The sequence below is a fragment of the Syngnathus floridae genome, chromosome 13 (genome assembly GCF_059516105.1).
Source record: "Syngnathus floridae isolate MCC-2025c chromosome 13, RoL_Sflo_1.0, whole genome shotgun sequence".
Lineage (NCBI taxonomy): Eukaryota > Metazoa > Chordata > Actinopteri > Syngnathiformes > Syngnathidae > Syngnathus > Syngnathus floridae.
The window spans coordinates 4,404,770-4,428,317 of NC_142425.1; the positions used below are offsets into that span (position 1 = coordinate 4,404,770).

The following is a 23,548-nucleotide window of genomic DNA, read 5'->3' on the forward strand; positions in this document are numbered from 1 at the left end:
TTGCCCTAATTAAAATGTTGTCCAGGTTTTCCCGCTTTGAAAATTTTAATTCACGTAACGTTTGTTCAGTTCAGCTATTGTCAAACGGTGGTCCGCGGTCATCTCGTGGTCCGTGGTGCTATTGCAGGTGGTCGCGAAATTGGAAATGGAAAATAATTGTAACACATTTAAAAATAAAATGTATTTATTATTTAGACTTGATTTACTTTCGAGCTAATTTTGTGAATCATTTACCCATCCAAAATATGTCCAATGTAGCTGAGATTCCCAAATTAGACATACAGATGCAAATAAATAGCATGTATAAGTCTATCCTCCTTTAGTGCAAAAATAAAATAATATTACGCCAAAGCAGTGGTCCCCGAGTTGCTTCTTGATTATAATGGTGGTCCCTTGGACAAAACCAGTTAAAAACACCTGGTTTGGTTTACAGTCAGTGCGCTTCTCGGTCGGCCGACAGGGAGCGCTGCAAAGCTGCCTGGAGCGCGTCAGCTGCGCAGATCGAAACATCAGCGGCAGACAGTGCGAGAAGAGAAAAGGGCTTAGCTGAGCTGAGCCGAGCCGAACTGAGCTGAGATGTAGCGTAGCTTCCTGGGACTTGGTGTGATCGGACGTGTGTCACTTTTACCGTGGAACGTTGGTGCAGATTTCTCCGCAAAAGGAAATATCCGCCTGTCATTCTTGCACAATGGCGCTGTATGAATGTGCGGCGTAATGCAATCGAAAAGAGTTGCCTTTGCGGGCAATCATTTATGTTTTGGGGCGTTTTTTCCGCGAGTAGCTAGTTGCTAGTGCTGGCTAGCGGCTGTTGCGGCTACTTGGGACGTCTTTTTGCAAGGATGCTACGATGGCTACGACAGCAGCTGGTAAGATTTCTGCAGCCGCGAAGTGCATTTAATACGCGTCGCTTCAATGGCCGATGAGAATGTGTGGACGAACTTTAGTTGGCCAATATGCGAGCTAGGCTCACCAAATAGCCTTCCTTGATGATGTGTCGAAACGAACTGTCAGCCCATTCTCCAGCAATGCAGACAGCTAGCGAACGTCAAGTTGTTGGAAATAATCAGACAGTGTGGCAAAAAAAGGACGATCGGGTGTGTTGACGTTTGTCAGCATTGGCTTGCTTTCCAGCTGGCACAAAAAGAGAAACTCAGACCGGCTTGTAGTTCATTTTTTCAACTTTTCTCAAGTCCATTGGAAGTTGTTTTGGTTCAGCTGGTCTCAGGTAGCGTTTGCCTTTGCATTACGTTTCTTGCCATTTTGTACGATTTGTACTCGTGCCAAGACGAAATGCAAACCAACAGTTACTTCCCTTCCGATGACGCGGCAACCCAGATCGTCCTCCGGGTTCTTAGGCGTTACAATTCTGCACTGGTGGTTTGACATTTGAAGGCTTTGTCGGTCAAGCTAACTCATCATTAATATATTCGCATATTTGTTGACATTGAATGGGTGTGTGACGTTGCTTTGTCACGCTAAACAAATGTTGAAGGTATCACCTGAGCTTTGTTCAATCTCCGGACACTTGAAACACGAATTGACGGAATCACGTAATAACAATCATGAATGTGCTACTATCGAGTATGCATTGTAGCAATGTTGCAAAATTAGTGATAAGCAAAAGCCATTGATTATTTTCAGCATCACGTGATTTTGTCAGCTTCTGCGTGAAACCTTTCAATTAAAATTTCTATGTGAAGACGCCCGTCGTTGATAAAATTGAGATTCCACAGCTCCCAAGCAAACACTATGCTGTCAAATGGTTTGCAACGTCATGTGACGATTGCATGCCTTCCACTGACCGATGAATGAATGAATGTATTGTCACTTGTCCAGTTGTGCTTTAGGAGCAAATGTACAACTAAAAATTAAAGTTGTGCATTTTACACCTTTTGCTCAACTTTGTCAGCTTTAGAAAGATCTTATTTTCCTAATTTCCAACACCCCTCCCGACTGCATGTTGGAACAGCGGCTGCTACTTTGAATTAAGGCAATTAGTTTGTCTGAAGCCTTGCTTGACTTATTATTTATCTGATGAATTGCGGTGACATAAAGCCTCATGAAGAACAAGACTACATACAGGTGGTTAATTTGAATGAGTCCTCACGGACAAATCTGCTGGACAGGCTCTTCGTGTCTTCCTTCATCAGCCTCTGCTCACGCCGCTCGTGTTCATTTCACAAGGGTCCACAACGGTAGTGTTGCACTTGAAAAGAATGATTTTGCAACTTGTTTGCATACTGTAACTGTGAACTTCCCCAAATGTCTGATGGCGCAAATAAACGGCAACTTTTCTCCTTGCCTTCATCTGCAGGGCTTTGACCCCCCACATCAAAGTGACACCAGGACAGTCTATGTGGCAAACAGGTTCCCCCAACATGGGCACTACATACCTCAACGTTTTGCTGACAACAGAATCATATCGTCAAAGGTACCGTTGTTTGATTGTAACCGTGTGATGTGTAAGGTGTGTGACTTTTAAGGTGTAGAGAGCTTTCTTTAAAATGATCTCTCATTGTTTTTTATGTATCAAAAGTAATAGTGGTATCAGTACTTGGTATCAGTGTATACTTAAGAATTGAGTAATGGTACTTTTATCGGTCTGAAAAGGATATCGGACTTCCATTGGTTGAAATGCGAGCTTGGCATCATGTTTAAGGTTCAACATTTTCTTCTTCTGTTGCAGTATACTATTTGGAATTTTGTCCCCAAAAATCTGTTTGAGCAGTTCAGGAGGATAGCCAACTTTTACTTCCTCATCATTTTCCTTGTCCAGGTAAACAAACACACACGTACGCACACACGCACGCACACACACATTGACAAGGGTCTTTCCCCCGTTGGGTATAAAAAAGTGCGAGCATGAGAAGTGGAGCAAGAGTGACTCAGCAACTTGTGGGCCACCACTAGGAGGTCCGGTTCTGTTCTGATGTGCTGCACCAATCAGTGCAATCAAGGCATCAGTGCCCCTGCCCAAGTTGAAATTTTTTCAGAGTGGTCGTCGGTTCTCGGAGCTTGTGTAGTGAAGCCCGAGCAATTGACTTGACTCTTTTGTAAAAGGCTAAAGTTTGGCCCGCTCAGCTTGTCAGGGACGCTTAAGTCATATTTGCCTGGCGGAATAAAAGACCCCTTTGCGTCTCGACATTGTGAAAAGACAAACTTGACTATTTTTTCAACGAGCCGAGATGGATAACGAGATTAGTGTTGCTCTCTGCTTTTCACGCTATAGTGTCATGGTGGTGTTTTATCGCCAGGCAAAAAGAGCGACTGTGAAACATTTCACAACCACTTAATCCTCTTTGCAATGACAAGTGCAAATTACCAAATACGTAAAAGCCAAACAGCTTCACGTGCCTCTCTTGTAACTACAACGAATGCATGATTGGATCATGTTTACACCATTTGTGTTTCCAGTTAATGATCGACACTCCGACTTCCCCAGTCACAAGCGGTCTGCCTCTTTTCTTTGTCATCACAGTCACAGCCATCAAGCAGGTGAGAACTTCTGCTCAGTCATTTCCCTTTCAAAACGCCGAGCTAACAATAGTCGGCTTCTGGTCGGGAGGGGCGGGGCTTGACTGATTATGTTGTGCAATCCTGTTTGATGTCTGTCTGGCAGGGCTACGAAGACTGGCTGAGACACAAAGCCGACAATGAGGTGAACGGGGCTCCCGTCTTTGTGGTCCGCAGTGGAAGCCTGGTCCAGACCAGATCCAAGAACATCAGGGTACGAGCCAAGCCCTTGTCAAATATTTCGACAACGTCATCAAATACGTACATTTTTCTGCCGCATTCCCTCCCGCAGGTGGGGGATATCGTTCGTGTAGCCAAAGATGAGACCTTCCCGGCCGATCTGGTATTGCTCTCGTCCGAGCGTTGCGACGGCACCTGTCACATCACCACCGCCAGCCTCGACGGCGAGACCAATCTCAAGGTATGCGCTATCAATGTCTGATTGTGTGAGAAAAGATGAAGCGGGTTTTGCGTGTCCATTCTTGCAGACGCACTACTCCGTGGCAGAGACGGCCGTGTGTCAGTCGGTGTCGCAACTGGAGACCTTGCAGGCCGTGGTGGAGTGTCAGCAACCCGAAGCCGACCTCTACAGGTCGGTTATTTTAGTCACCGCACAAAGGGCAAAACTAGTTTGCCGGAATCGCCATCCCGCTAAAAGGCCCGATCTAATCCCTTCCAGGTTTGTCGGTCGAATGACGGTGACTCACCACGGCGAGGACGTTGTCAGGTGAGATGTTCCTCAATTTTATTTTAATTGGAATATTTTTTTCCAAATGGCCTTTAACACTACGACGTTGTTGCGACCGTTTGTCAGACCGCTGGGGCCGGAAAACTTGTTGCTACGAGGGGCCAGGTTAAAAAATACCAAAGAGATATTTGGTGAGTCATAATTACAAAATAATGTTTGAGCTGAAATGCTTGAGAGGCTTGTCAACACCATTATAGCTCAAAATGTTGCTTAAAGGAACCAAGTCCGTTCAACTACTTGTGCAGGTGTTGCGGTTTATACCGGCATGGAGTCCAAAATGGCCCTCAACTACAAATGCAAGTCTCAGAAACGCTCTGCTGTAGAGAAGTGAGCTTTTTTTTTTTTTTTTTTTTTTTTACACTAGTCAGGTGTGTGTTTTTAAATGCGTGTTCTGGTTTCAGATCTATGAATACCTTCCTGATTATCTACTTGGGCATCCTGTTGCTGGAGGCTGTCCTCAGCACCATCCTGAAGTACGCCTGGCAGGCTGAGGACAAATGGGACGAGCCCTTCTACAACCAAAAGACTGACCAAGAGAAAAACAGCAGCCCGGTAAGCTGACCACATCTCACCAAGTCTGAGGAGTCGTAACAAACGCCTTTTTTTTTTTTTTACATCCTACAGATCCTGAAATTCATCTCAGACTTCTTGGCATTCCTGGTTCTCTACAATTTCATCATTCCCATCTCGCTCTATGTTACTGTGGAGATGCAGAAGTTCCTGGGCTCCTTTTTTATAGGCTGGGATTTGGATCTTTACCATGAGGAGAGTGACCAGAAAGCTCAGGTCAACACCTCAGACCTCAACGAAGAACTCGGCCAGGTGTGAGATCGAGAAAAAGAAAAATGTTTTTGCAAGCTGACAAATTGGCTGAATGTTGCACTTTTTCTGGCAACGTTGTGTTGTGCCAGGTGGAGTACGTGTTTACCGACAAGACGGGCACGCTAACGGAAAACGAAATGCAATTCCGGGAGTGCTCCATCAATGGGATCAAATATCGGGAAGTGAATGGCAAACTCGTGCCGGAGGGTCGAACGGATGACTCACCAGATGGCTCCGCACCCAATTTGGTAATCTCGGCTCGGGTGTTATTGAATTTCAAATGCAAACGTGCTCATTGTCTCCCCCCCCCCCACGCTCTCCCCAACATTCAGGACGGGGAGGAATTGTTATTCCTCCAAGCGGTGTCGTTGTGTCACACGGTCCAGATCAGTTACGACCAGCCGGACTGCCTTTCCGGGGCTGGAGACCTGTTCTGCCACGTGAACGGATTTTCTGCCAATGAAATGGAATATTATGCCTCTTCACCAGATGAGAAGGCGCTCGTAGAGGCAGCCAAGAGGTAAAGTTGAAGTTGCGGCACTGCACGGCCCACTTCCTAAGACGGTTTTAACACTGTGGTTTTTTTTTTTCGATTCATCTCTAGAATCGGCGTGACCTTCACTGGTATCAGAGGCGATACGATGGAAATCAAAACTTTTGGCAAAGCAGAGAAGTAGGTTGTCCCAAAGTATCACAAAATGTTTTTTTGATCTCTTCACTGTCGTCTCAGCAGTTTATAACAATGAACTCTTGATTCTACGGCCGCTTATAAGCGTGTTCATGACCCAATTTCAAGCTTTTCCATGTTTTTTTTTTTTCCTGTTTTCAGATACAAACTGCTTCATGTGTTAGAGTTTGATGCAAACCGCAGAAGGATGAGTGTCATACTCGAGACGCCTGCAGGTATCCTCACTTTTTTTCAATTGTTGAAAGGATGGACGTTGACAAACATTTTTTTAAGTACCAGACAAAATGTTTTTTAAGTGCTGGACAAAACATTTTTTAAGTACCGGACAAAACTTTTTTCAGTACTGAAAAAAACTACCGATAGTCATTAACAGCTAATTTTTTTTTAAACATATGGCTTCAGAATTTTTTTTCTTAAGAATTTTTTTTCTAAGAGTTTTGTTGTAAATGTTATTATGATGTAATTCCACCATTTGATTGTTGAAAGAACAGACATGTTGACAAACATTTTTAAGTACCGAGCAAAACTTTTTTAAATCATTAACAGCTGATTTTTTTTTTTTTAACATATGGCTTCAGAATTTTTTTTCTTAATAGTTTTATTTTTTTTAAGAGTTTTGTTGTAAATGTTAATTTGATGTAATCCCACCTTTTGATTGTTGAAAGGATGGACATGTTGACAAACATTTTTAAGTACCGAGCAAAACTTTTTAAAATCATTAACAGCTGATTTTTATTTAACATATGTCTTCGATATTTTTTTTCTTTTTTTTTAAGTAATACATTAGTTTTGTTGGAAATGTGGATTTGATGTCAACTTGCCTTTTGTTTTGCTTCCATGGTGGAGGTGGCAAAGTGCTGTTCACCAAGGGAGCAGAGTCGTCCGTGCTACCTTTTGCCACTAGCGGGGAGATAGAAAAGACGAGAATTCACATCGACGAGTTTGCCTTGGTGAGTAACGTAACGATTAACTTTTTGTACATGTGTTGAACCTGAGCATGTAATGTTTTTTCCCTTTTTTTGCCGCAGAGAGGGTTACGGACGCTGGTGGTAGCATGTCGCCACTTCAGCCCCGAAGATTACGTTGAAGCCGAGCAAATTTTGAACAGCGCCCGCACCGCGCTCCAACAGAGGGAAGAGCGACTGCAGCAGGCCTTTGGCGAGATCGAAAAAAACCTGAAAGTCCTCGGCGCCACCGGGGTGGAAGACAAGTGAGGAGTTTTTCGCACATCGAAGACATTGTTACTTTCATTGTTACTTTTCTGTCTTAAGTTGTTTAGCTCATCTACGCGTTCCACCTTTCAGACTCCAAGACAAAGTTCAGGAGACCATCGAGGCTCTGCGCCTGGCGGGAATCAAAGTCTGGGTGCTGACAGGTGACAAACACGAGACGGCGGTGAGCGTCAGCCTGTCCTGCGGCCACTTCCATAGAACTATGAACATCCTGGAGTTGCTGCAGCAACGCTCCGACAACGAGTGCGCAGAGCAGCTCCGACGACTGGCCCGGAGGTGAACCGAGATGCGTTTCTTCTCGGACGACGATCGCATTCGACAATTGGAACTCAAAGTGTTTGTTTGGGCTTTGCTAGGATCAAAGAGGACCACGTCATCCAGCACGGACTGGTCGTGGATGGAGCCAGTTTGTCTTTAGCGTTGCGGGAACACGAAAAGCTCTTCATGGAAGTTTGCAAAAAGTGTTCGGCGGTGCTTTGCTGCCGCATGGCCCCGCTGCAGAAGGCAAAGGTAATAGTCACGTGACTTGTGTCATGTGACCAGACCTTCAAAATATGGTTCTTTTGTTTTGTTCAGGTGGTGCGTCTTTTAAAAACCTCCCCAGAGAAACCAATCACCTTGGCAGTTGGGGATGGCGCCAACGACGTCAGCATGATTCAAGAAGCCCACGTTGGCATAGGTACAAGCCCCGCCCCTACTCCTCAGACTTTTTTTTACATTTGAGTTTGCCCCGACGGCCGTTTGTGTCACTGCAGGGATCATGGGAAAGGAAGGTCGGCAGGCCGTGAGAAACAGCGACTATGCAATCGCCAGATTTCGCTTTCTGGCCAAACTGCTCTTGGTCCACGGTCACTTCTACTACATTCGAATAGCCACACTTGTGCAATACTTTTTCTACAAGGTCAGTTTTGCCCAAACAAAATGAAGAGCAGGCACATTTCCACGAGACTGAACGCAAACTTGCTTTTTCCTTTTATAGAATGTGTGTTTTATCACGCCACAATTTTTATACCAGTTCTTCTGCCTGTTTTCACAACAAGTAAGTTTATTTTTCATTCCCGTGTTGCACAACGCTTCTCGTGGGCTACCTGAAAAGTTGGGCTTGTTTTCAATTGTGTGTACTGAAGCTCACTCCTCTCTCTGTTTCAGACTCTGTACGACAGCGTGTACCTGACGCTCTACAACATCTGCTTCACCTCGCTGCCCATCCTCGTCTACAGCCTCTTTGAACAGCTCGTTCACCCGCACGTTCTGCAGAGCAAGCCCGTCTTGTACAGGTAGGCGGTCGCTCCACGTTAGCTTGCGCGCTACACATTTTGGTTGCTTCCATCTTTCTTCCAGGGACATCAGCCGCAACTCTCTGCTATCAGTGCGGACGTTCCTCTACTGGACTCTGTTGGGCTTTTGTCACGCGTTTGTCTTCTTCTTTGGATCCTACATATTGATGGGTGAAGACACCAGCCTTTTGGGCAACGGACAGGTGTGTGTCACATTTTGTCCAAAAATCCCCACTGCTTTACTTCTGTCCATTTCCTGATCTTTGCTGTTTCCCTCATCTCAAATTTTTGCTATCAAGCTGTTTCATTCCCAAGTTGAATTTGTTTGACTTTTCTAAGCCGTTTTTCTTCATTTCATCGGTGGCGTCGTAACCATTGCTGACTTTGCTCACTTCTCCTCTCTTGCTACCTTTTCACGGACTCCTGCATGATTTCAGATCTTGCGAGCTAACAGGCAGCTGGTAAGCGTCAACGCTACATTTGAAGGCTCTCTAATGGGCGGGCCGGGGGGGGGGGGTTGGTTATTCACGACTGATGCCAAGAAACAATGACTCAAATTGTGTTAATAACACAAATTTTTTTTTTTTTTTTTGTCACTTGCAGATGTTTGGCAATTGGACATTTGGGACGCTGGTCTTCACGGTGATGGTTATCACAGTCACTTTGAAGGTGAAGGATTGAAAATGTTTTGCACTTGTGGCTTTTCAAAGTTTTGCTCAGGTCTTGATTTTTGAAGGATTGCTGTCGATAGAAACATTTAAGATCTGTCTCTCTCTATTCCAATGCCAGCTTGCGTTAGAGACTCACTTCTGGACATGGATGAACCATTTTGTGACATGGGGCTCCATCGCCTTCTACTTCATCTTCTCTCTCTTCTATGGAGGAATCATCTGGTAAGAGATAAACAGCCTGTGACGTTTTCAGTATCATTTGTCTTGATCGTTTTTCCATCTCTCGCAGGCCGTTCCTCCACACGCAGGACATGTATTTTGTATTTGTGCAACTGCTGTCCAGCGGCTCCGCTTGGTTCGCCATCATCCTCATCGTGGCAACGTGCCTCTTTCCGGACGTGGTGAAGAAGGTCTTCTACCGACACCTGCGGCCCACCAGCACGCAGAAAAGTCAGGTAGAGCGGGGCCATTAATGCGATGGGAGTCACTGACACCATTTGGGGAGGGGGGGTATTACTCATATACCTCTGACTTTCATTTTAGCTTTTGACACACTCCATCAGTGCGTCAAGGAGCATCAATTACCCTTTGCCCCCCCTGTAGGAAGTGACTGTTTAATAATTACTCAGCCTAAAATGTAACTATGAAGAAAAGCTAAGCGAAATCTTCTCCGAGGACATATTACGCATTAGGGCTGGAAGTCAAAGCGGGACAATCGGTGTATGAGGTCTTTCTGCAGGAAACAATTTTCACGCCTTGTTTGTCTGAGGAAAGAAAAAATCCAATCTTGTCTGCGTCTGCTCTAACGTTGTTGTCCTTGTGTGGGCGTGTGTGTGGTTTTCTCAATGTCTAACCTTTTTGTGTGCTTTCACTCCTTTCCTGGTGTAGATGTATTCCGACTGTGTGGCAATAGGTGATGACTTCATCGCTCTTCAGCCTCTGTCCAGAGCCAAGAATCAGCTGGGCAAAATTAGGTAGAGGACATGAGACAGAGTTAGCCAGCAGTTAGCATTTAAGTCCAATCATTTGTTTTGTTCATTTGGGGGAGCTTTGCAAACGCAATAAGACATTTGAAAAATGGAGGAAAATGCCGTTTGCAAACCTCGTATCGATTTTGTGACTGCGCGGAAAAGCCAACTCGCATCGTCACGATTGAAAGAGAAAAGAAGGTTGTGGTGTGAGGCGATCAAAAAGGCTCATCCGTCATTTCATTCTGCACACGCCTTGCTTTTTAGCAGATGTGTCTTCCGTTTGCATGCTTCCATCATCACCCTTCCCGCTGCAAGGACGGATGAATGACGGCTGCTCGTCCTTTTGAGTCATTACGATAAAGTTTAAAGAACGCGGCCATGGCTAGCGAGCATAAGTTGAACCGTCTGACCATCTGGAAGAGGTTACCATCTTCTAGCGCAGGGGTGTCAAACTCATTTTTTTCGCGGGCTCCATTGTCGTCATAGTTTCTTTCGGAGGGCCATTATGACTGTCAACCCAAATAAATGTATGAGCACCTCATATTATATACAGTATAAGCTACAAAAAAAACTGACAAATAAGTTTTCAAATCAGACTAGTAAAAACTGGTCAAATATTTAAAAAGGTATATATTTTTAAAAGTGAAGACAATTTGCAATTCTAGTAATGACACGAATTTGATGCACAATTTGTCTTTGCAGGCCACATAAAATGATGTGGTGGGCCGTATCTGGCCCCCGGGCCTTGAGTTTGACACCTGTGTTCTAGCATGTTAGCGTCTTAGCTCATGACGTCGACCATGGTCGGCTGCCTCAAAAGATGACGAGTCCTTAAGAACGCCCTCTACATGTCCCAGTTGTTCACTTGCATGTGATCACAGCGCAAGACGTCATCACGGCTGCATGACGGGACACTACGGAATCGTTTCCGTATGCTCGTGCATGCCGCCGCTGCTGCATGAGCAGATGACTTTTTTTAATTCCACTCAACGGGGGCAGGGCAATTTGCAAACTCCAATTAAATGTCGTGCTACTGCAAAGGTCAACCCCAATCTGTTCTGTAACAATGGTTGAACTTTTAATGACGATTATATTTGGAATAACTCCTTCAAGAGTGACATCTTATCACAAAATGTTTTCCGTGCCATTCTACTATTGTAAATAAATTCAGTAAGATGGTCATGCAATTATTAGCAAAGAGAAACATCCAAAAACAATTTCCAAACGCTCAACAAATGAGGAGAAGTAATAATAATAGTAATGTCCTAATTTGGCCCCGTTCTAATCGTGTCGCACATTATAAAAAGAGAAGTCAGGTCAAGCCTTACGAGTTCTGCATTTTAAATGAAATTGTTTATCTTTGTTTTTGTGAAATTCCTTCTCCTCTCTATATCTGTCTAATTAGATCCCAGTTACAAAAGGCTCTCATGGGTTTTTTCTTGAATTGTTTGCTTCTTCTAGTCTCAGCAGCAGGTTCATTATTTTGCATGCCCGAGTGTGTGCATGTGTGTGCGTGTCCTTCCCTTCACACTTGCTCTTTTTATGCCTCCACTCGCCGATTGCTTCTTAGCTGTTCCACAGTCCGAAATGAAAGCCCGGTCACAATTCCTGACTTTCAGTCTTTGTGATTTGGCTCTTGTGAAATGAAGAATTTGTTACGAGCTGGCCGTTCTTTGTTTGCGTGTGGCGGCGTTCGCTTGTTTCCCCGAGTGTCCAAAGGGTTCGAGGTGGCTGAGCTGTGAGCTGTTCTCACCGACATCTTGTGTCCTTCAGATGGAAAAGGGCGAGGGTTCAGTCGGCCCAGAATATGACTCTGTTAAGGCCCGTCGGCGCCCAGGGGAGGACAATTGGCACCTGCTAGCTGCTTCTCCTCCCCCCGCTGCCCCCAGCCCAGAGCCTTGATAGCCCACCCTAGGTAGTAACGCTCCACTCTGCCGTTATATTGTAGCGCCGACGTGACATCCCGCCTGCCTGCGCCCCCCCATACACACACGTGTCACGCTTGTCCGTCGAAACCTTTCATTTGATTGCGTTGCCTTGTTTTGGGTCATCTCCATCCCTTCGTTTGGTTGTGATGTGCAACTCTGACCGCCCTTGCCCACCTCCCGCATCTCGTTTTTGAGTTAAGAATGTAAGTGGCATGCTGAAATCTTCGGAGTCGTGTTTTCTTTGAGCCAGACTGTATGCTGCCCGCTCGTATCCGTGACCATGTTCAGTCTTTAATCATCTGATGTCTACTTTTTTTTTTTTTTTTTTAACAGTGGTTTCACAGATTAATCAAATGACTCACCAAGTTAGACCGAACGGAATTGATTTATAAGATGACTTTATTTATAGTCCATAAAGGGTTTTGAGACCACTAAACTGAAATGAACTTTGACCATTACACTTGCATTTACTGTTTTGTTTTTGTTTTTTATCACTTGTTTTTGTATTCATCGATAATCTGCTGCTATGCAGATATTCGAGTAGCTTTGAGTCAGCGTCACTTATTATTCCTTAAAACTGGCTATATTACAAGAGGATTTTCTAGCTCACGGTCTGTTCATCTTCAATTCAACCTCACAGTTGTCAAAATCAGAGCCTCGTTGAGTAAACAAAAAATTTCAATTTTGTAAGCAGAAAATTCGTTGGGGCTTTATGATCCAAGACGCCAATTAGCTAAGCAAAGGTTTTCTTGTTGTGCTTCTAAATTTGTTTCTTCATTTGACCATTTCAGTGCCATTTGGTAGCATGCTTTGATTGTCGTCCATTCCGATGTGCTGCCAAGTCGCCTCCATTGCCTGCCTTTGAGTAGCGTAGCCATTTTGATTCCGTCACTAACGAATTCTCCTCCCTACATCTTCCTCTACTCTGCTTTATTTTTCACTCCTGCAGTCTTTATCAGCCCCCCAGGCCAAGGCGCTCAGCTGCGTGGAATCCTTGTGCTGCTACCAACACGGGCAAAGCGGCTGTTCCCGCCTGGTCGGCCTCCTGGAGCAAATGAGCGGACGTTGCCCGCCTGCCGGCAACCGTTGCGAGTCATCCGGCCACAGCAACAGGTGGGCCAGGACGACGACAGCATCAAACGTGCTTTCAAATATTAATCATAATGTGGCTCATGCGAGCGCTTGAGCCAAGTGAATGCTAACGGCGGTGCCGACGCTTTCTTGCATCAACTCCAATGTGGAAAGAGTCAACTCTGGCCGAGCCAAAAGTGTCAAGCTATAATCTCGCCACTAATATATTTAACGACACTTTGATCTCAACCAGTCCTACTATATGGGTACGCAACGGCTCGCAATATGACGCACTATGTAACTTCGTCTGTGTTGGCCCTTCATTAGCATGTTTGTCATTGCTAGCAACGTCCTGTGTGCCTACGCAACAGCCCCGATCATCAAGCCACCTTTCAGGGACACTTTACGATGCACTTTAACTTCTGTAGAACTATATAAAAGCCAGTGAAGATTAGATTTTTTTTTTTATAATGCCAAAAAAAAAAGCTTTTTTTGTCTTTGGCCTACATTATACTGTGTTCAAAATTAACTAAACATTGGAAAATACCAAAAGTGAAGTTAATCATGCACTGCAGACTTAATTCAACCTTAATTTTCTAACGATGGTATAATGTAGGCCAAATGCTAAAAAAATATTTGTATTTTTTACTTGATGATGCACAAGTGAATACTTTCGGAGTAGTGTCATTTGAGGCAGATCTTCTCGTTTCCTTCTCTTAACTAAATACTAATTAAAATTGGAGGCACTTTGTAACCCCGCCAGTTTGCGTAACAATCTCATTAACCCACGAGACCTTCAATTATTCAGAAAATAATTAGTGCGCCATTTCAATGTGATAATCTCCTCGTGCCGTCTGTCGTGCATCTTCTAAGTCATGAAAAGATTGCCCTCACCTTTGCATTGCAGTGGACTTTTCAAATTTATTGTGAAGCCTAAGCCACGACTTGCAAGATGGACCCGTCGGTGCACACGGTGGCCTTCATGTTGCGTGTTCTTTGGCAAATGTGGGCTTTTGTGCACCCCCCCCCCACGACAAACGTCAAAAATCTTCCTGCTCTGTTTACCGCTCTGTTTTTTTTTTTTTTTCTTTTTCTCGGGATTGTGTCATAACATTTTATCTTGCCAGTGCTTTCGTGGCTGTCGAGCGGAGCGGGACATGATGCCGCGAGCTCCATCTTGACCCGGCTGAGCTCAACTGCCGCGCTGTATTTTTTCAGTTTGAGTCAAGTCGCTGGGCGGCTTGGCCTTTTCTGGCCTTTAGCAGGGCTTAAAACGGTTGTCTTTATCTTGGCAAATGGAGATCAATTGAAAAGTCAAAGGATTCCAAAGTTTGGCCTTGTAGATTAGACCTCGGAATGTGGTCCTTTTGCTTTTTTTTTTTTAAATCATTAATTATTTCTCTTTGTAATCATTATTTTGATTCGGGTTGAGTAGATGAAGTCACAGTGCCCTCTGAGACACTGGCGGGGCTAGTTTTTTTTTTCAAGGATACCCCAGAGCAGGGGTGCCAAACAAATTTTTATCGCATGCCGCATCGTAATCATAGTTTCCTTCAAGGGCCAATCTGACAACCCAAATAAATGTATCAACGTCTTGTATTATATACAGTACAGGGTACACAACAACCTTATTAATGACTAGTAGTTTTGAAATCAGTGACGAGTTAAAACTGTTCAAATTTTTAAAAAAGACGAGTGGTAATAAAAATTTGCTAGCAGAGTCTCTATTTTTTTTAAAGTGAAGACAATTTGCAATTTTAGTATTGACACAGTCGATGCAGAATTTGTGTTTGCGGGCCAAATATAATTACATTCTGGACCAAAATTGGCCCGCGGGCCAAAGTTTGACGCACCTGCCTCAGAGGGTCAGCAAAACATTTTGAATGAGGCTTCAGTACTCAACCCGCATCCTGTTGCACTTTTCCATCATCCCTCATTGACGCCTCTTCTTTCCCACTTGCTAGTGCCAGTTCTAATTCTGAGAAAAGGTGGTTAGCAAATAAGCAAGGCAGCTGCCAGGCCGCCCCTTTGCGCTCCTGCCCGCCTGCAACACAGCCGCCGTCCTAATCCTCGGTTACTGCTGCCTCGTTTCAGGTCTTGGGCTGACGCAGACAACTTCTACTCCAACGATCGTAGTGTCCTGACGCTGTCCCCCATCGAGGTTGCCCACTGCTGAGGTGCCCTGCCCCCCCTCCTCACCCCTGCCCCCCCTTCTAAGCTTACTTAGTCACGAGTCCATTGCGGAAGTGGACTCAGCTGAAGCTGCTGCTCCTGAAACCAAAGGACTGCTGGGCACCTTAAAGATTGAAGGTCCTCAGCAGTGCATGAACTTCATTTGAGGGGACAACGCTGCTTGAAGGACATTGCACACTCCATGGCCAGCTTGCACTATGACACTCCTTGCCCTCATTGCTAATACAATTCAGTACGTCGTCATCTTTCTCACAAGTAGTACTGGCTGACATCTGCCCACTACTAGCGAAATGCTACCAGTGTCGAGAAACGTCTTACAGTTTTGGACAACGTCTTACAAGTAAGACAATTCAATGGATCGAGCGTGCTGAATTGGCAATTCGAGTGAGGACAAAGCGTGTACTCATACATGGAGCTCAAACGTCTTCCGTTAGCACTCCCGTTAGCCGTTGGATGGACGGCAGCCACGGCAGATGTTGGCATCTCGTCCCAAAAAGCGCCATGACCTTCGTTGCTCCATCCACATGCAAGCTGCACTTTCTCCTTTCCAGGTGGACATAAGGCCCCCATCGTAGCATCCGGCAGTTGTCGCCGTCCACGCTTTCCCTTGGGAGCGCCGCCACTGGCCGAATCCTTTCCGTGTCGATACCAAAGAGCTGCGTTCTCTTTCGTGCCTACTCGCACACATGCTCGTGCGACTTGCTCGTCTCGATTCTCCCGACCTCAAGGTTACGAAAGCCATAATTTCTTTTCAGGAAGCCCGCTTCTTGTCGACGTGACTATAAATAGAGGGCGGCTGTCGTGTTCTTTGCCTTCTTCACTCAGCCCGACAAGGCCAGATGATGCTCTGACGTGGTTTGCAATGGACGCCTTGGGTAGGCGGGCTGGCTCTTGACTGACGAATGTTTCTGGCTCCCCTCAAAGTCATCGCGTTCATTAATCATTTCATTTGTATTTGTGCTTTGGATCTTCTGTGTTGCTTTCCACCTGGTGGTGACGACGCCCGTGCACGTCGGTGGCCTCGTACCACCTCGGTGCCACGCGGTTCTTGTGTTTTTTTACTTTATACATCCAAATAATGCAAATCCATAAATCAGGTTCGGGTGAGTTTGAGAAACCCTACAAGACAACCGTTTTAAACACACGACGAGGTTGGGGTTGGGATGAGCCTCCATTGGAAAGCCTTCCACGGTCTGTTATGTCTTCCTCTGTTTTTGTGACATGATTGCTTTCTCGCTGTTTGTGTTTGTTCCATCGCAATACTGTTAAGTCAGAGTGCGACGTTGCCGCGATGCAAGCATATTGTTGAATTAAACCAAACACGTGAACAATTTGCCTACTTTTCCACTCGCAGGCATTAGCAATGTGCATTTCTTTTTCCTCACCCAGTGGACCTCATTGCATTGTAGCTGTCAAAGGACCGACTGACAGTAAAGTGCGCTTGCTCAAAGGACCGCATTTTGCACATGAAGGTCAATTGTTTTATTTGTTCAGTGTTGGGCAAACCCTTGTCATGATGTCATATGTTCCTTTTGAGCGCAAGCATCAGCACTCGTTATTACACCTGATCGGCAGATGCTTAGCTAGATCAAACTGTGATATTTCTAAATTATATTCACCAAGAATGTAAGGCTGTACTTCGCAAATCTTGTTTGAATATACAAAAGAAGTTCTTGGAAGGTCAGCTGAATTATAAAAGGCATCCCTCATCTGAGGAGCCATATAGACCAATGCAGTATATCTTTTTCTATCTATATATCTATCTTGAGGAGATCTGAAGGCTGCTTAGACGTCACCAAAGGTTCCAAAGCTAATTCTAGGACATAAATTATTTTTGTGTAATCCAACTGAAATGCTCTCTAATTGGCCAGCGATATCTGATGCATTGGCACCTATTTGAAAACAAAGCCCCTTTCAATGAATGCTACATGCGGTTTTATTTTGCAGTGACAGTGACGCAGAACTGTTCAATTCATTCGGGCTAAATGTTCACGTCACCGGAAGAGTGAGGGTCAATTTGTTCTGATACGAGTTCAGTCTTTGCTGGCCTAAATTAATTAAAATGGCCAAATGAAAACGTCAACCAAGCATTTGGAATCGTGCAGATAATCATGTTCGTCACTCTTATTGGCTGATGTCTGTTGCCATTCCTCTTGTCTGTAATACTGTCTTACAGCTATAACGTTTATGGAAATGCTGTTCTATTTATGAAATAAATACATTTTTAAGAAGCATCAAGTTCTTGTTTTGTTGACCACAACTCTTCCATGATTAGCATTTGCGCTAGTTGCTGGCCATAACTGTTCGGCACACCTGTGCAACCCGCCACTGACAACTACAGCAATCCCTTGTTTATCGCGGATAATTGGTTCCAAAAACCACCCGCGATAAGTGAAATCCGCGAAGTACCGTCACCAACAAGAAGTACTGGGCAGGCTAACAAGTTAGCGGAAAGATGGTAATTCGCGATCGTGCTGACACGCGAAAACGGACTTCTAAAAGGAATGTAAACGAACATTTGGAGCAATACTACATTGTCCTAAAGGTTAGACACATGTTTCCTCAATTTAGAAGTTGTATTTTGACTTTTAAATTGATTTTAAAAATTGACTAGCAAATAACATGCAAATTGATGTGAAAATACAAAGCTGGACATTTTCATGAAATATATTAAACTTGCTCCGACATGGTTAAAAAAAAAGTGGACAAAAAGACATTTGGTTGTTAATTATGTGATGTCATTCAAACAAGACCACAGTACAAAGCTTTGCATAGTTCTAAATTTTGAAGTAACAATTGAGTCAAGTTGTCCTCTAACACAAGCTAGGATCTACAAAACGTTTCCCTCTTAACATTCTGGAGTGCAGAGTTACTGTAGTAATTGATTCAAAAATATCATAAGAAGCAGAAGGACACATTTTGTTGGGGAGTGTGAGGATTATTTGACAAAAAGTTCATTTGCATTCAACTTTTGGAATAGCTCATGATCAACGGAGGCTTTTGAAACAATGTACACAGCATGTGGGCATGTCAATGAAAACTCTTCTTCACTCAGCATCAGTAACCGTTTCAATAATTGTGAAGTTGTGCCAGCATTCTGGTTATTCCTCATCCTCCACATACCTGACAGGAAGCAAGCCGCCGTGCTGCGACTACAATTAGCCAGGCAGCCAATTACAACGAGTCCAAAAAGCACCAAAGGTGGCAGAGCGAAAAGGCCACGGTCTCTTGAGGGATGTTGGCATGGCTACTCCATAATCTTTAGTTCGAGTCTCCCAGTTTGGAACATCAATGCACCCAACTACTGGGCCGCCGCCTCCTCGTCGGCCCTACCCTCTTCTTCCAGTTCCACCAAGGGAGCATGTCGATTGGCCTGAGAGCCCTCGCCGAAGAAGACCTTTCTGATCACGCCTGACTTGGGTGCCCGGATGACGTGCTGTTGAATCGGCGAAGCGGTCATATATTGTACAAGGAACTCAGTATTGGTGCATTGAAACATGTCTCACCTCCATCTTCATGGCAATCATGACCATCAGCGGGTCACCGACATTCACTCTGTCGCCCGCCTTCACCATCACCTAACGTTCCAAAACAAAACAAAAAGTATGAGATCTGGTCGAATTCAACTTTCAACAAATACCGTGCGTTATTTTTCAAAAGATTATATTTGTTGTTGTGGGCTGTATAATTTGATCAGGATGTGTGTCAAGTCAATAAAAATCTGGTGATTGAACAACACTGCGCACTCATCGGACGGAAGTCACCTTCTCGATAGTTCCAGTCATGGGGGCCACGGCGCCACCCTGAGCGGCGGATCCGCTCGCGGCAGCCAGATACTTTGGAACCGGAATAGACATTTCAACACCGCCCTCCTGCGTACACAACCACACAAATGTGAGACGTCCGTCATTGGACAAATTGGACTGGTGACAAACACGGGAATCTATGTATTCCAGATTCCAATGGCCAGCAAGGGTATGCCAAAAAGGCTTCCTGCGGCGAACCAAGTCCTTTTAACAGAATTCGCAGCGCTGACCGTGGAGAAGAGATGAACGCTGTTGTCCAGGATGACCAGTTTGGGTCGAGACTTAACGCCATTGACAGAGCAGTGCAGAAAGGAAACTCCGTCTTCTGTCTCCAGCTCCCCCGTCACATGAAACCGCTCCTCGCCCAACTGAACGAGGAAAACACTGGCGATTGCTTTGATTTGAACCTTTCGCTAAGCGGCAGTTGAAAAGCGGCTCACCTGCATGCCGTAGCTCCCGTCTTTGTTGTATGTGACGACCACGATGACCTCTGAAGAGCAAGAAATTGTTGCTTTTCACATGACTGTGGTGACTGCCAACAGTTCCCTCCTGGCAACTTACTCTTGTCTGCCAGCTGCAGCGTCATGCTCCTGGACACGTGCGTGTTCAGCCTCCAGCCGCTACTCGAGCCAAACGGCGAGAAAGGATCTGGCGGCCACAAATGCACGAGCGTTGATTGAGCTCTGAAACCGATATGAGGACGGCGCAGCTCACCCCCGGAAGCGCCCGCAAAGTCCTCTGTAGCTTTCCGCTCGTGGAGCAGCAGGCCGAGGGCCGCCTGGCAGACGGCGGCCCCGGAGGGAGCTTCGGGCGTGGGAAAGAGATCGGCATAGTGCTGTGGGATGAAGCCGGTGCTCACGTTACCCGCCTCAAACTGCGGGTGGCCCGACAGACTCAACAGAAAGTCGATGTTGGTGCTCAGACCCACGATCTGACGACGGCACAAGAAAATCCACCGTTGGCTTTTCAATTACGTTCAGGGACACGCAAAGCCATTTGTGATGACAACTCGTCGTCACCCTGTGCAATTAATGTTTTTTGATGATTCCCCAAGTTGGGCAATATGTTGGCACGTGTACGAACATTCGTGTTGGCATGGCATGTCTTACGTTGTATTGCCTTAAACAGTAGCGCAGCTTCTTTAGGGCGGCACAGCGGTCCTCGCCCCACACTACAAGCTTTGCTATCATGGGGTCATAATGAACAGACACCTCGTCTCCTACGAAGCAACAACCACACACGCAAAATATAAAACACAAATGAGCGCAATTTTTACAATATTGCAGGCAACCAGAAATCCCACCTTGTCTGACTCCGGTCTCGATGCGAGTGTGCTGGTCCGGCGGAGGCGCCGAGAGATGTAGCAGAGGCCCCGCCCCCGGGAGGAAGTCATTGTTTGGATCCTCGGCATAGATGCGGGCCTCGAAGGAGTGACCCGTTAGCGTGATGTCATCTTGGAGCAGAGGTAGGCGCTCTCCTGCCGCCACCTACGGGAGACCCAGATGAGATCCGGGCCGCCATCAAAAATTACCCACGGTCGACTCACCCGCAGTTGCCACTCCACCAAGTCGGTGCCGGTGATCATCTCGGAGACGGGATGCTCCACCTGCAGCCTGGTGTTCATCTCCATGAAGTAGAAGTTGTGCTGGGCGTCCATGATGAACTCCACTGTGCCTGCAAGACGACGCGGCACACGCGTAAGGCTGCGGCCAGGCCAATGTACACGCGTGTGCTCATCTAACCTGCGCCGACATAGTTGACGGCCTTAGCCGCTCTCACGGCCGCTTCGCCAAGTTTCCTCTGGACTTCGGCATTGATGCCGGGCTATGCAAGCAAACATTTCATGATGTCAGTTTCTTGTCCAACAAAGCACCGTCCATTGGACATTTGCACGCCTCATGCTTAGCAAAAAGAAAGACAGCATAACAGCGCATTGCTTTGGACGCCAATCTATTATCATGACATGTTTTGACTCGATCACACGGTCGAGGAATGTAGAAGCTCACTCCTGGCGCTTCCTCGATGATCTTCTGATGTCTCCTCTGGACGCTGCAGTCCCTCTCAAACAGGTAGACAGCGTTCCCGTGCATGTCCCCAAACACCTGAACTTCAACGTGTCTGCACACATTGAAAGTGAAGGCAATCCAAAAGTCTCGCTCATCATTCCAGCAAAGTTTGATTGTTCCTTACCTGGGATCCTCCACAAACTTCTCAATCAGCATGACATCGTCGTTGAATGATTTAGTGGCTTCTCGTCTGGCAGATTGAAGCTGTTCCAAGAACTCCGAGTCGGAGCGTGCGATGCGCATCCCCTGAGCACATTATTACTTTCAGTTTGAAGAAGTCATGATCCAGCTTCTCCCCGAACTTGTGGCCTCACCTTTCCGCCTCCTCCACGGACCGCCTTGATCATCACGGGGTAGCCGATCTTTTCGGCCTCTGCTCGCAGTCTCTCATCTGACTGGTCATCACCATGGTACCCTCCGATAATTGGCACCCCGGCAGCCGACATGATGTATTTGGATGTGCTAAAAGCGAAAGAAAAGTAAGGCGTGACTATCGGCCTGCGTTTATTAACAGTATGGCAAGTGAAAAAACGTTATTCTGAACCTTTTAATGCCCATGTCTCGGATGGCAGAGGATGGCGGTCCAATGAAGATGATTCCATTCTCTTTACAGGCCTCTGCAAACTCCGTATTCTCAGACAGGAAGCCATAACCAGGGTGGACTGCCTACATAAAAGCAACAGGACCACACAAATCCTTTCAAACAGGCATCGCTAACGTGACAATGGCTCCCAAGCAGCAACCTCAAGCACAACAATAAACACCTCGTTCACGGAACACCAACCGTGTGAATCACAAGTGAACATTTATAATTACTGCTGCAATTGAGTGTCCACCGAGTACAAAACCACTCACATGTGATCCAGATTTTTTGGCCACTTCTAAAACCTTCCCCATGTTGAGATAACTCTGCTGGGGAGCAGGCGGTCCAATGTGGTAGGCTTCATCTGCCTAGAAAAGCAGACAGAATGCTGTGTATGTTTGGGAACATTGGAACAGATATTTCCGAAGCATGTTGAACCATCTCACCATGGCGACATGCATGGAGTGTCTGTCAACGTCGCTGTAGACAGCCACTGAGCGAACACCCATCTTCTTTGCTGTGCGCATTACTCGACAGGCGATCTCCCCTCGATTGGCGATCAGCACCTTCTCGATCCTTCTCACCCCTACCAACGCCAATATGCAATATTTTAGTAGATGTTTGCGCAAATAAAAAATGGGGGGGGAAATGGTATATGTGCTCAAAAACTGGGCTGTCAACAGCAATGAGCATTTCTCACCTCCGGATATTAATCTCACTCCTCTTTTGGTCCATAACAATTTTCTGGAACGAGAATTTGCACATAATTAACTGAATGGTACAACCAGCGTAGTACTGTAAACATCCTTGGCAGCGCTAGCTGACAGCTGACTGCTACCTCATTTAACCTTGCTCAAATATAACATATACACAATATAACAGCGGCTATGTACAACGAGGACAAACTTCTCTCGACAATACGATAAAACGAGTGACAGTATGCACGGCAATTAAAGCTTAGCAACAGCGTGTAATTTGTAGTCTTCGCTTTTTCGTCCCGTTAGCTTGGTTAGCATTTACAAAAGTGATAGGTAGTAAGCTAATGATAAAGAAAGGCAGAGCGACCGAGTAACACGACAGCATTATTTTTTTCAGACAGCGGCGTGTAGCTTGTTTGTTGACTCACTGAGTGAATACTCTTAAACCGTGGAGAGTTGGGAAACTTAGAATGACTGCAGCCATTGCGGTCAGTTTGGACGACTGGCTGCAAGCTAGCTACTAGCTAGCTAGCTCTCCGACTGTTGTGGAAAAGGCGAAGCGAAAATAGCCAAAAGCGTCAAATTACATGCTGTCCACAAGTGAAATAACCATCTAACTAATGAACGAACGCCAAAAAGCGTAATAGGCTCACATAAGACTCCTAAAAATTGCACAAAATTAAGGAACACAACTGTATTATATTTTTGAGCTTTATATGGATCCGTAGTGTCGTTGACCAATGAGTCAAGCTGATTCGGAGGCGGAGAGGATGCTGTAATTACGACAAAGCACCAGCAGGTAGAACCAATTCAAAACATTTGGTACTGTTTCGTTCAAAAATTATTTTTTAAAATGTCTTTCGTCATTGAATATTTACTTAAGAAATACATAAACGTTCTTAATTTGTGTTGTAAATATTAAAGTAAACGTGATAGGAAAACAAAAATCTTCCACATATAAACATGATTCCGTTTATAGAAAGCATTTGTATGAGCCATTGTTGTCCTTTTGTATTTTTGTATGGTTGTAATTTACCCTCATGCCACCAAAGGGACTCTTGTGCATTATCATGCATTGTACTATGAAGCTATAAAACCTGCGGTGAATTTGAGCACCGGCGGGGTTGAGAGAAAGCAGAGTTTTCAATTGTGTCAATGCCTTGCACGTCTTTTCTTTACCTACCAACCAAAATCTGCGCACGCTTCTTGCGTCAAGTGCAAAGGCACACGTCCTAACTCCGTTCATCAGCCCTGGGAAGCGGCTATATAGGGTTTAGTCAC

General features: G+C 45.4%; 2 protein-coding genes across 5 annotated transcripts; one reads left to right on the plus strand and one right to left on the minus strand.

The window, feature by feature from the left end:
* The first annotated feature begins 463 nt into the window (after positions 1-463).
* Positions 464-17,348, plus strand: atp11b (ATPase phospholipid transporting 11B). Of its 4 annotated transcripts, XM_088394559.1 has the most exons (31): positions 466-866; positions 2,315-2,431; positions 2,687-2,776; positions 3,415-3,495; positions 3,620-3,727; positions 3,806-3,934; positions 4,002-4,105; positions 4,193-4,240; positions 4,328-4,392; positions 4,507-4,588; positions 4,663-4,813; positions 4,886-5,083; positions 5,173-5,331; positions 5,416-5,603; positions 5,688-5,756; positions 5,913-5,986; positions 6,618-6,721; positions 6,800-6,981; positions 7,076-7,279; positions 7,360-7,513; positions 7,580-7,682; positions 7,759-7,904; positions 7,983-8,042; positions 8,153-8,280; positions 8,345-8,483; positions 8,718-8,741; positions 8,884-8,949; positions 9,070-9,173; positions 9,241-9,406; positions 12,800-12,963; positions 15,016-17,348. In XM_088394559.1, the coding sequence occupies exons 1-31, from the start codon at positions 840-842 to the stop codon at positions 15,095-15,097; spliced, it is 3,516 nt and encodes a 1,171-aa protein (XP_088250685.1). In that variant the 5' UTR covers positions 466-839; the 3' UTR covers positions 15,098-17,348. The 4 variants fall into 4 exon arrangements, 3 of the variants coding, with proteins under 3 accessions (XP_088250687.1, XP_088250685.1, XP_088250684.1); XR_015862193.1 differs by lacking the exons at positions 8,718-8,741; positions 15,016-17,348 and adding exons at positions 9,840-9,925; positions 11,696-11,837 and having other exon boundaries at positions 464-866; positions 5,173-5,603; positions 12,800-12,943; XM_088394558.1 differs by lacking the exon at positions 8,718-8,741 and having other exon boundaries at positions 5,173-5,603.
* A 482-nt stretch (positions 17,349-17,830) lies between these two features.
* Positions 17,831-23,013, minus strand: mccc1 (methylcrotonyl-CoA carboxylase subunit). The gene is made up of 19 exons (XM_088394569.1): positions 22,696-23,013; positions 22,270-22,313; positions 22,016-22,155; positions 21,842-21,937; positions 21,531-21,652; positions 21,301-21,448; positions 21,111-21,232; positions 20,927-21,038; positions 20,663-20,744; positions 20,467-20,594; positions 20,224-20,407; positions 20,030-20,139; positions 19,635-19,851; positions 19,482-19,568; positions 19,361-19,410; positions 19,151-19,288; positions 18,879-18,986; positions 18,621-18,692; positions 17,831-18,550 (listed from the first exon to the last, which is right to left on the minus strand). The coding sequence occupies exons 1-19, from the start codon at positions 22,749-22,751 to the stop codon at positions 18,416-18,418; spliced, it is 2,151 nt and encodes a 716-aa protein (XP_088250695.1). The 5' UTR covers positions 22,752-23,013; the 3' UTR covers positions 17,831-18,415.
* Between the last annotated feature and the right edge of the window lie 535 nt (positions 23,014-23,548).